We start from the raw sequence: 12,841 nt of genomic DNA on the forward strand, positions 1-12,841 counted from the left end.
ATTTTGAAAATCTGGCTTGTGATCCTCAAACAAGAGTACCTTTTCCTTGCCATGTTTTGTGTTTTTTCCCTGAGGATAGGACTCAATTCAAGAAATAAGTAACTGCTTCCAGAGAGCTATTTGTGTCAGTGTCATTTCCATATGTGGAATACATCCCATACATCATTTGTAACACTAAAGCCACAGGACAACATAAATCTGCCTATGGAAAAAAATACACATGCAGATAAAATCTGAAAAAGGTTTTCAGATTACTGGTTCAAGTAGTAAAGTGTGCCTGCATTTCCAGATTCTCTCTCTGCTGAGAGAGAAACTGTCTTGCACAGAGACGGACAAAAAGTGAGATTTGACTGCTCCATCTGGTGGCTCATTAAGCACAATTTTAATGGTTTAAGAACATGTGGCCTTACAGTTTAAAAAGGGCCACCTTTGGAGTTTTTGTTTTCTCTGAGCAAGAAGGCAAAATAAATTCTTAGAACCTAATTATTTTAATAGCATAGCATAAAAATGTAGAAATATTTACCTACTTTTAGAACATAACTATAATAAACTTTGATATAATTTTATTTTATATTTTTAGATTATTTCTATTTATTAGCTGATTTATGCTATTTAGTTAATAAATATTATTAAAACCAGCAAAGTTTTATAAATTGTTCTTTTGAATTTGTAGCAAGTTACATTTATATTTGAGTTTACATTTCCAGTGAAAGGATACCTATGTTCTCATTAAGACAACAAAATTAATAACAAGCCAACCATTAAAACATATACACTACTGACTTGTTACTACAAGAAGTAAATTACAAAGCTCACATCTTATTCAATAAGTAACTTCTATTTGCAAATGACAACTTCTAAGCTGATCTAGAGCACCCACAGAATTTTAGAGGCAAAAAGAAGTGTGTGGCCTTAAGTCTACACAGTAAGAACAGCTAACTAGAACTGAAGCTCGTATTGCAGAGGAAAGAATTACAAAATTGACGCCTAAGTTACAAATACTGGAACTTTAAATTCTAGAAATTATTGTGTATATTTTTCTGTATGTCTGAAAGCATTTTGTCTTGAATTACACATGCCTGAGAGGTAGTCAAGGAATATAAAATAGAGGGAGAATGGCTTTTTACACAGGCAGATAATGGTAGGACAAGGAGGATTAGTTTCCAACTAGAAGAGATTTAGATTAGATGGTAAACAGAAATTCTTTACTCAGTGGGTGGTGAGGCACTGGAGCAGGTTGCCCAGAGAAGCTGTGGATGCCCCATCCCTTGAGGTTCAAGGGCAGGTTGGATGGGATACTGAGCAACCTGGTCTAGTGGGTGGATCCCTGCCCATGATGATCTTTAGGTCCTGCCCAGATGATCTTTAAGGTCCCTTCCAACCCAAGCTATTCCATGAATACAACCATTTTACTTATTCCTTTCCCACACATAGTTCCCCCAACTAATATCATATATATAAAGCTAGGACTTGATATGGAATCAAAACCTCTGTGTAATGGAATCTAAATACATCCTTAAAATCTCTGCAGATCTGCATTGAAAATTGCAAAATAATCCCATGCTAATTATAGCCCTAATGAACCATACAACACACATTTCTCAACTTGCTCAATGGAGCAAGTTAGACTTGGTCCAGTTTGCACATAATGTACAGCAAAGACACAGGTGACAAAGTAAAGAATGATGATATTTTCTTTTTTAAAATAGAAAATGTCATGTTTACAGAGAGGAAGAAAATGTAGAAAGAAATTATTCTAAATATAATGTTTTATTATAAGTTCCCTCATGGCTTAAAAGAATGTGTAATAAAATATTTAATATTGAAGGTCTAAAACAATTCGGATGTGAGCATGCATTTACTGCATAGCATCACAGTATTTCCAAGACATCCACTCTGTTACAAAAAAAAGGTTGAAGTTGCTTAACAATTAGAAATCTCTCCATATACAATTTTAGCAGTCAGTCAAGGGTATGTGCTGAAGAACTCCTGCATAAGAGAGAGGTATTTTCAAGACATTAGACATGTACAAATGCAGAGATTTAAAGTGCTGGAATACCTAAAAAAGTAACAAATCTCAACATCTACAGCAGCTGGGTATCTACAGAAGGAGCGGTGAACGGACTAACGGCATGTTGGACCAGCAGCATGTAGGTCCTGGCTGACTCCTACGTGCCTTAGCCAACCAATAATCATGTTTCATATTACACTTTGCACATGTTGTGCTTGCAGACTTTCTATTCTCACAGCAAACTTACTCAGGAAAGACAAAAACACCTATCAAACTGAAAATTGAACTGCAAAACTCTGCCCCCTCCTTGGGTATCTTCAAGCTGAGTGGTGAAAGAACTCCCTTTGAACTAAAACCTTAGAAGAGTCTTTTTTTTGGACCAGAAAACAAACATAATAAGTTGACCAAATCATTATTTAAAAATCTTAAAAACTGCGGGGTGAGGGCGTAGAAAATGAAAAGAGCAGAAAGGTCGAGTGAGCAAAAATATCACTCTGTTGTATCTTTTAGAGGTGGCTCCATCAGTAAAACAAACAAATTAACAAAGTCAAAACAAAACCCCACAACCACATTCTTAAATGGCCCACAAAACCAAAATCACCAAAAACAAACTGAAAAGACACCAACCCAAAGGATGAAAAAGGCTATATGGCATGAAAAAATGAAAGAAAGAGTTTCACAATATTTATAAGCACAGAAATATACATAGTATACATACATGTATACACACTTTAATACCTGACAGGAAAACTAAACAGGCAAATAAAAGGGTAATTTATCTGATTAGCAGCAAATAAGTATGTAGTGAAAACAGGCATCTAGGCTCATGGAGGTGACCAGCAGCTATCTATGAGAGATTGCAAGCATGTCAGAGGACACTAGAAAGTAACCTGAATTCTGCTGGTTGCTGATAAATGGACCAAAATGGTACTTAGCAATAATATGTCCTTGCACTAAATAAGCATTCTAATTTATTATCATCAAGGCAAGTTGAAGACTCAGCCACATACTGAAATCTTGTAAATTTAGTCAATGTACAATCATAAAAAGAAAATCTGGACTCCACTGAACTTACAATTTAAATGCAAGGCAATAAACCAGCAGACAATTAAATAAGGAACAAGTGACTACAACTTATACCATTGTGTAAGCCAGTGCCAAATGGGTTGTCATTCATAGTGTGCCTTCAGAGTAATCCCTGGAACAGCTGTGCCCTGGCCCAGCTAGCACTCTCTGTTTACTACTAGGTAGGACACAGGCCAAGAACAAACCCTAACAGGCAGCTTCCATACACTCCTCTCTTGAGGAGCTTGAGAATGCACCACAATTCACTACTGGGCCAAAAAAGTCAAAGAATGGCCCTTTCATTTGCTAGTCAGAAAATATCACCAGTGGGATGGGAATATTTGAAACCATAGCACATGTTGTGCTTGGCATCACGGGAGAAATGGAGATAAGAATCAGCGTAAGAGATTACAAAAATAGATCGGGAGTCTCTGATTATGAAGCTCGCATGTTGTACAGGAGAAAGAAGGAACAAAGAAATCATCAGAAGAATACAAAAAACACATGAGCAAATATGGGAAAACAGTTTTCAGAGGGACATTCAAAATGGACAAGAACAGGATGAAACCATGCATATTTATTCAAAGGAAACACAGGCATCTCATAATTATTAACCTTCTTTCTGTTTTTCCTAGAGCTGTTTATCAGTATAATGATTTTAGAAAACTCATATAAGACCAGTCTATCTACTCAAAGAAATGCTTAAAGAAAAACTGGAATGGTTCCTGTGTATTACAGTAATGAAGTGTGTTATTGTAGACTAAAAAATATATAGAAAGGCATCAGAAAAATATTAGCACAAAGTACTAACCAATAATACTCAGTACCTCACAGTATAACCCTATGTTTGAATTCAATAGGATGATGAAAATGAATACACTAAGAAAAGGACACAGAATGAACATCTTCAGAAAATAACAGAATCAGATGCTTGTTTGTTCCTAGTTTACTCTATAATTAGCCAAAATTAAAACCAATAACAGTGCACATATTATTCTAGAAGCCAGTAATTAATTTACCTTTTTCTTTCATAGGCTTTCATTTTGCACCCAAAGTGGGACAGATTTCCCATACAAGTGGAAAAATGCAAAGGTTTGTATTTCAGTTCCAAGACCACAACTCATCCTTCAATACATTGCACAGACTGGACAATACATTGCCCAGTTCTGCAGTTTGGTTCATCTTTCACATTTCATCTTTTTCTCTAAGTTCTCAGATCAAAAGAGTAACAGTAAACACTGAGTTTACATAACTTTTATGGTATACAAAAAATAAAGGCATATAAAAAATACTGAATGGCAGAAGTGTAGGAAAGAATCTACCTCTGGCTATAACACCATGCCATGTATCAAGTTACTGAGTTTTAAGTCCAGTTAACTTCATAGCAGTACTTTGAAAAGTACTACTCAGCAGCTAAAATTAGGGCAAGCTTTTCAAAGGCTTTTTCATCTCCCTCTTCAACTCTTAAAAGTGCTGCATGACCCAGAGCTCATGCTCCTATTCTCATGCTTGCTTGCTCATGCTCCTATTCTCATGCTTGCTTGCTCATGCTCCTATTCTCATGGTTTCTGTATGGAAAAAAACTGACTGCTGAATGTTCTTGAGAACTGATCTTTCATGGAGAAGCCCATAGAGCCCCTGGGTTTCTCTACAAGTTCAAACACTCTCACAGCTCCTGAAAGTAAAGGCACCCTGATGTCAAACATTAAGTGATTTTGAATATAAGACTCCAATCCAACCATGCTCTAGTATCTGCCCTCCTGTAATGAAAATAATCATCTTACTACTGGAAAAATTCCTATCAGGACAAATTTGTAGTTTTTTCATGAATTAGATGTGCAGAAGAAAAGTAAGCGACAAAGAACAAACAACTAATAAAATAATGAACTTGTGAAAAATCAAGCAGCCCAGAAGACAGGCCATATTAATGGTAATAAAATACAAGGTCTTGCCAACTGAGATAGATACAAAAGAAATCTAGACTTCATGGTTTGTGACATCATCTTGATAAATCAAAAGGTGCATTTCTTTGTTCCTTTTCTAAAATCAGATTATTATGGAATTTTTTACTGGAAACAGCTCACAGACTGACAAAAAAAGAACAAGGTACAGATAGGGGTACTGTAAATTTAGCCCCAGATGTTCCCAGCTTAGCTCAGATCCTGCCACAGGAACAGCAGCACTATTGCTAACATAGAGCAATCTCAGTGCAGGCTCTGAAGAAAATTATTTTTCTTTTCAGGAATCCTCCATTTCAACTGAGTAAGAAATTTTGATTACAGTTTTTTCTTAACTTGGCTTATCTACCCTCAGGGTTAACATGGTTTCTGGCAGCAAGCTTCAACCTTCCTAGCAGTAATGTGTCCTTCTGGGGGAAGAGAGGAGCACTCACTCAACCTCTCTCCCTCTAGCTACTTCTTTCTGCTTTCTTTTTTCACCCCCACTTCTTTCCTAAACTATTCAACCACAATCCATCCCACCTTTCCTGATTTGTCATGTTTTATAGACCTTGGTGATACGTTCCTCTTTCCTCTGAACTTCCTCCAGCATGCTCACAACCTTCTTAAAGTAAACTAGAAAAAGTGCTGTATTAGGATTTTAGAGGAAGATTCAGCCACATATCTTCCATTACATCCTCATGTATATAGTTACATATTTCTCTGAAATGCAGGATATCTTGGAAACAATTTAACCTTTTTCCCCACTCAAGGTTCAGCTCGTCTCACTTGTATATGCATGTACTTTAGGTAATTTCATATAGCACTTATTTACAGCTCCACAAGCACTGTAAATAATTTCCACAGCTCAAAAGCACTGAATACTGATAGCATTGAATAATGTTAGCAATGAACAAAACTCTGAAACAAGAGTAATTTTAAATTATATTTCCATTAAAATCTGAATCAGATGTAGGTATAAATTACTGCACAAGGACTAAAAGATAAATTTGAACTAATGTTTAAAAACCAGCCATCTTCCTAGGAAATTTTATTTTACACTAAGTTAAATCTCAGCCACACTTTTAAACAAATTCTGCTCCAGTTTTAAAACTCCATGCTGAACTCTCCAAACAAACAGATGTTAAAACATGCTAGCAGATGTTACAGTACAATTTGACTTGCCTACACTCCAGACTGAAACTACCTCAGTCAAAAAGTTTAACTAAAAACATTTCAAATCAGCCTTTTCTTCTCTACAGCCCTTTCCTGATGTTTTCTTTTGGTTCCTTTATAGGCCCTACTGCACGTGTGTGGTTCCTCCTAACTCCTAAGCCACCTTCCGTGTCAACAATGCTTACAGAGCTTGCAACAAATCCTTGGGGCAAGGATATAATTCATTCCCTCCTTCTCCTGGGAGCACCCCCAAGCACAAGTACCCAAAGGGACCCTCCAAACACCAGAAAAGGATGGAGGAAGGGGCCAGATCCTTTTCTCCTGGAGCTGAGCCAGCACTGACTTATTTGTCAGCAAACCACAGCATCCCTTTCTGCTCCTGACCTCCACATCCTCTCCCTCCTGCTCACAACCCCCTGCCTCACACCTGGGAATAAACCAAGAAAATAGCAAGATCCCTGCCCATTACATTTTCTAACCAGAAATCAATGTCATCAGAATGAAATTAAATTGGGTCACCTTGTTTCTCACAGTACTGTGAGAAAGGCATTATGAATGAAACAATCATGTCTTCTCTGAAAGAAAGCAGAAAGCCATTTCAGGAGTTTGTTTTTCAAGGAAGGCACCAATTCTATCATGCTCTCCTCACTCCCAAATAAATCCAGTAGCAAGTATACGAGTGATTTTTACTTAGGTTTTCAACATTTTACTACCAATTTGTGAGTATTAGTTGTAATTTCAAGCCTAAAGTGGGTGAACAAAATACACATGTAGGCAAATATGAACAATAAGTATGCAAAATGTAAAATTATTAGCTCATTTATTTACATAAAAGTACTGGAGCAGTACATCCCCCACATTGCTCCAACTTCCAACAATACCTTATCTTCCATTTTCAAAGCTTGCATGACAAATTCTGAACTATCTCTTGTATCCATCAATGGATATAATAACATTTATACAACTTCCTCTGGACACAAATCTACTATTTTTACACAAATTCTTATTTTTCAACTTCAAAGAAAATACGTTTGCTCGAACTTATGCCAAATAAAATTTGCATTCTTCGCTGGATAGCAGTAGACAGAAACTGTTACTTTTAAAGTGAGGTCTGGATTTAATTTTTAATAGTCTGGTTTATGTCATTCTAGCTTGTCTTTGAAGAAGTATGAATGCAATTTATGCCTTCTACAAGGATTCCTTTCACCTTGCCAGGACTTAACTTGAAATGCAGTCCACCTATTGTTCAACTATTAGAGATTTCAGAAAAAGGAGTTCTACAGCCTCTATTAAAAATAGAATGAAAATTATTATCAGCATTCTGTAGTTTCCTGTAAAGAGTGTAGATAATTTAATAAGAATTTGAGATGACACTCATCTTTTTTTTTTTGACACTATAAAGAGCTCTTTCTCTAGATTTACTCCAACATGGAAACAATTTGACAATTCTTTGGATCCTCCACCAAAGAAGTAAAATCCCAATGGATTTCAAAATACATTTACTCTTTGGAAAGAAATCTCCTAGTGCTTGTTCATGATTTTTGAATAAATTTGAAGAAATACATATTAAATTATAAAAGTAAATAGCAAGGGATGCACTAGCTAGATTAGGTTGCTTTTCTGAAGGCATTTTGGGCTCAGAAGATAGGGTAATGCAATACTAACCTGTTTCTAGGAAATGCAAATGTTAAAAAATATCTTGCACAGTATCTGCTTTATATGACATTTTTGGCTATCGATTTTCAATAGAGTCTTATCCATCCTACCTGTATTGTGTCTTTCTCTGGGGTATCATTTGCCTTTAAACATCTCTGTAAGCTGTTTCTCACAGAAACTTCTATTTTATTTGTTCAACATAGAACTGAAAATAGTACATCTTTATTACTTAGGTGCAGATCATTTCATATTGGCACTCACCAAATGCAAACATTACTTTTAAGATCTTGGGGGTTTTTTATAGGGCCATTCAAAGTTTCTAGCTTCATCTATATTACTTTGGCACCAGGTTTCTGACTGAGCTGACATTTAGATAAGACAGGATGGATTCCAGACCCTCCTGGGCTTATAAAGTAAAGCACTATAACTTTGAACCTGTGCAGTATTTCTCCCAAGTTACAAGCAAAGAACTGAAGAAATTCTGGTGAAATTTGGTTTGTAACAATGCTGTTAAATTGCAAAGAATGGGATTATGATTAGGGTTATAATAGCAGCATTTTAAACTTATTTACATATATATATGTCTTTAAAACTAAATCCTTTTACTGCAACATATTTTTTTTTTAGAGTACTGGGGAATTTCTAAAATATTTTCTTAGGTAATAAAATCTCGTGCCTTTCCATCTATTTTTATGAAATACTCCGGAGTATTTCAAGTACTGGTGAAAAGGTAACTGTAAAAATTGGATACTTTATGATCAAAAAATATTTCTGCTTTCTCATTTCTATTCACATTTCCTATCTCTTTTTTTATGGGCTATACACCCCTATCTTCAAAGCCTTTCCATTTACAATCCTTGTTAAAAAATCAGGCAAAAAAATAATGATGTCTAAATATCATAACTATTAAATTAATAAATATACCTCTGTAATTAATGCATTGAATACCCCTCCACACATACACACACATATTTCTGTTGGCAATTAGATACAAAGTCCCAAGGAATGCTCAACAATGTAAATCATGCATGTGGAGGTCAGTGGTCGGGCAGGTCCCTAACACACTCCTATCAATAACTTTTATCCAAATACACTGGGGTAGCACTCTGATATGATACTAACCAAGGTCTCCACTCTGTAAAGGAGGACCCTGAACATGTGTCTAGGAGGTAACCAAGAGCTTGATTCAGTCACTGAGAACATAAACCTTTAGCAACATTTGAAATTCTCTGGAATTCATACCACTAAAGGGAAAAAAAAAATCTAAGCCTTTATGTTTTAACAGTATACAGGGAAATTGGTCAAAAGCTGAGATCAGTGTCATGAGCCTGAAAGCAGTTACTGAAAGATTTTACTTATGAAAGACTATTATAACACCAAATATATCAATATTATATCAGTATAGTAACTTTCAGCCTGGACTTGACTTACAGAACAACAACCTTTCAGTTTATACGAATAACCTACACTGATTATGGGAAATTCCGTCCACTTCATAAGCAACCTCAAACTGATAAACATAATGAAAGATGGAAAAGAAATGCTGTATTACTGACTTCTACTTCCAACAGATGGAGTTAGGGAAAATTACACAAATCCAAATGTCAGCTTAAAACATGGCCACAAAATAAGGGAAAGAGATGTGTTGTCTTAGAAAGACAGAATAGTTGAGACTGGAAGGGACCTCTGTGAGTCCCTAGTTCAAATACCCTTCCTCAAAAGTTGTGTCAGCAGAGCAGATTGCTTAGGGCCTTCTCCATTTGGGTTTTGAGCACGTCCAAGGATGGAGACTGTACAAATCTCTGTGTGATACATTCCAGTATTTGACAAAAGTCAGTCAAATAAGTGAGAATTTTTTTATGTTTGAGTGGAATCTGGAATTAAGTTTCAGAGTATGATCACCATTCCTTCTTAAAAATGAACAGAAAAGCAAGTTTCCATATTCTGAATGGAAAAGCTCATGCTTAGAAAGTTAAAACAAGCAGTTATCCAGATGGGATAGGAGAGAAATCTGCTATCTTTGCTATGTATTCCTAGAGCTTTAGGTGATGCTAGGAGACCACAACATCAGATAAAGACAGACAGACGGATTAGCGTATATGAATCACAGACATGTCAGGAAACAGTGCCAGGAACTAAAAGGCAATGCAGACAAGTCTTTGGAATTTTCAGAATGAATACCAGCAAGAAACTTACAAGGTACAAACACAGATAGTTAAACTAAGGAGCTAAAAACCAAAGACATAGAAAGCTTTCAGCTCACTGTACTGTCAGCCAAAGACAAAGCAGGATTATAACGCTGTTGCTAAATTCTGCCACAGTCTTTTCTGACAATGCTTATTTTATCTGTTCAGGATTTCTAAATTTGATTAACTTCTTCAGCCAGAAGAAAGGCTTTGTTTAAAAGCACATAGTGTACTACAAGTTACTCCTTGCTGCTGAGTGTTACCATCAACAGATGAAGACAAACTGAAATAACAGACTTTAAACATACTTCTTAGCTCAAGAGAAAATTCATCTAGACAACAACTTTGTCAATTCTTTTTTTTTTTCCTACATAACACTCCCTTTGCCCCATATCTACTTGTCCTTAGTAACAATGAACTCTGGCAGATTTTTGATATTTTATTAAATGTAGTAAAATTTTGCATATCTTATGATGCTTTATAATGGTCTCCTCTGATTGTTACAGAACTCACTTTTCATTTCAATCCATCCATTTTGTCTGTTCTATGTACAGACAAAAGAAAGAAGTAATGACCAAAAGAGTACAGATATCATCAAGAGAGTAGACTAGAACCCTTGAATTCTGTCACTTCCAGGTGAAAGAGGGAAGAGAATGAAAAGGAAACTCATCAGCTGACGCTACCTGTAATCACCTCATCTAAGAATGCAAAAGGAAACATTGTAAAGCACATGTAATCAGGTATAAGACACTTCTCAGTTGGCAAAAAAAAGAAAGGCAAGGGGAAAAAGTGTATGATTAAAAAGAGGAAAAGAGAGAGAAAAATACAGATTTTTTTTTTTTTACCCCAAATCATGGCCATGTGCATAATATACAGAAAAGTCCTTACCTTTTTCACTGACACTTTCACTTTCTATCTCCACATCTTCACAGCTAGTATATTCTGGTGTTGATGCCCCTTCTTCCTCTGAGCTACTAACTGACATCTGCCTTTTCTTTCCGCCTCTTTTTGCTCTATGAGGCTTTGGAGGGGATGGCCGCACTGATTCCGACTGGTCAGAGCTAAGGGAATCATTCCTTAGCATGGTCTCCATTTTCTCCCGCTTTGCTTTTCGCATGAGAATAGCAGAGCTAGGATCAAGGCGGCTCTGTTTTATAAAGGAATCGTGGTTCTTGTATTCTACGTGTTCTATAGGAACTGGACTATGCCTGGGAGTTGGTGGGCTATGATTAGTTAATTGTTTAGAAACAGAAATTCTTACATCACCTGTTCTGTCTATAGAGTACGACCTCTGAGTTTCCACAAGAGATTTTCTGTCCTGAGTTCCCTGTAATTGTGAGCGTTTTCCTAATTTATTCTCAGGTACCTCCGCTTCCTCCATTTCTGTGTGTGGCAAAGCTACATCACTGTGTCTTCTCTCGTGTCGTGCTTTAGAAACTTTGGCGTGCATGCGCATCTGCTGCTCCTCGGGGTGTGGTTTTACAGGGTATCTCGCCAGATTGGGGTCACTCTTGTAACGGGTATGATATTCATCTTCCTTCCTTTGTTTTTCATCGTCAGGCACTTTGCCTTCCTCAAGTTTCTCTGGCAAGTCTGGGTAATCCTGTGACTTGCCTTTCTCCAGCCTTCTACCTTCATGCCGCTCTTTACGCTCCCTGTCATCTGCTGGTCCTTCTTTTTGAAGTGAGGATTTTGGCACACGCTTACGCTCACTCTTTGCACCTTTGCCATTCTGGTCAGAAACCAATACTGCCTTCTTCCTACAATGAAAAGGAGTAATATGAAGAACTGAATGGAAAATAGGAATACTTGCATATAGTTATGGAAAACAAATTCAAAACCAAGATAAGCTATGGCAAAATAGAAAATACTGAATCCATTAACACAAATTAAATCTATTAATCCTTCCATCTTAATTTTATTTTCCAATAGCAAACAACTTCCAGAGTCCACAAAAACATAAATTATGAATGGTCCAATTAATGAGTAAAATCAAAAACAAATATCGACGTGGATAATTTACCCATGTAAGGTAGAAGACCTAGAGTTGTCTTTGTATTAACTGCAGCATTATTACAGGGTACTGGAGTATGTTCTCCATTTTTCTGGAAGCAGTCATGGAAGTTACAGACTAACCAGACAATTCACTTCAAGTGCCCTGACAGCGTAGATGTAAATACCACCAAATAGAGTATCTACCACAATAACATTAGAGAAGGAAGTAATATAGTTATAGAAAAATGCAAAAGATAATATATCCAGAAATAATATTTAAACTAGTTTGATTTATCTTTGAAACTCTAAAAAGAAGTGCCCGTTTCATAAGCATGTAAAGGAAAGCAGATTGATTCCTTGAATGGTATTCCTTTCTCCAGTAATAAAAGAGGATGAGAAGTTTATTTCTCTATGCAGACATAAATACAAAACAATAAATAATGAAGCTGCATGATTTTTTTTCTCTTTCATATTCTGCAAGCCAGTAAGCAAGCCAAATAATCACAAAATTCCCTTATGGTGGATATTGTTACTTCTCTCATCAATCCAACTGCCCTTTCATTTAGCAGTTCACATATGAATCCATTGATTTTGAAGAAGGAGGAACACACCTATATAGTCTATTTGAGAAGAATGTACACTGGGACAAAGTCACTAGGACTTCGTTTTGTGGCACTGAATCTTCCCTTCCACAACTGACACATCTTTGGATTACATATCAAAGACCCCCACAAAGAACAAAGTTGGACATCATACCCATGAAGCTCCCTTCTCTTTTTTTTCCCCTCATCTCCTGTTTCTCCAGAGTTTTTGGC

The 12,841-nt window shown here is 36.4% G+C and overlaps 1 protein-coding gene across 27 annotated transcripts in view; it reads right to left on the reverse strand.

The window, feature by feature from the left end:
- Positions 1 to 12,841, reverse strand: part of RIMS1 (regulating synaptic membrane exocytosis 1) — a 307,924-nt gene that overhangs the window by 146,353 nt on the left and 148,730 nt on the right. For all 27 annotated transcript variants that reach the window (XM_066547439.1, XM_066547435.1, XM_066547431.1 and 24 more), the window contains one exon: positions 10,920 to 11,791. In XM_066547439.1, coding sequence (XP_066403536.1) covers positions 10,920 to 11,791 — 872 coding nt within the window. The remainder of the gene's footprint in view (positions 1 to 10,919; positions 11,792 to 12,841) is intronic.

Source organism: Molothrus aeneus, chromosome 3 (genome assembly GCF_037042795.1).
Source record: "Molothrus aeneus isolate 106 chromosome 3, BPBGC_Maene_1.0, whole genome shotgun sequence".
Classification (NCBI taxonomy): domain Eukaryota; kingdom Metazoa; phylum Chordata; class Aves; order Passeriformes; family Icteridae; genus Molothrus; species Molothrus aeneus.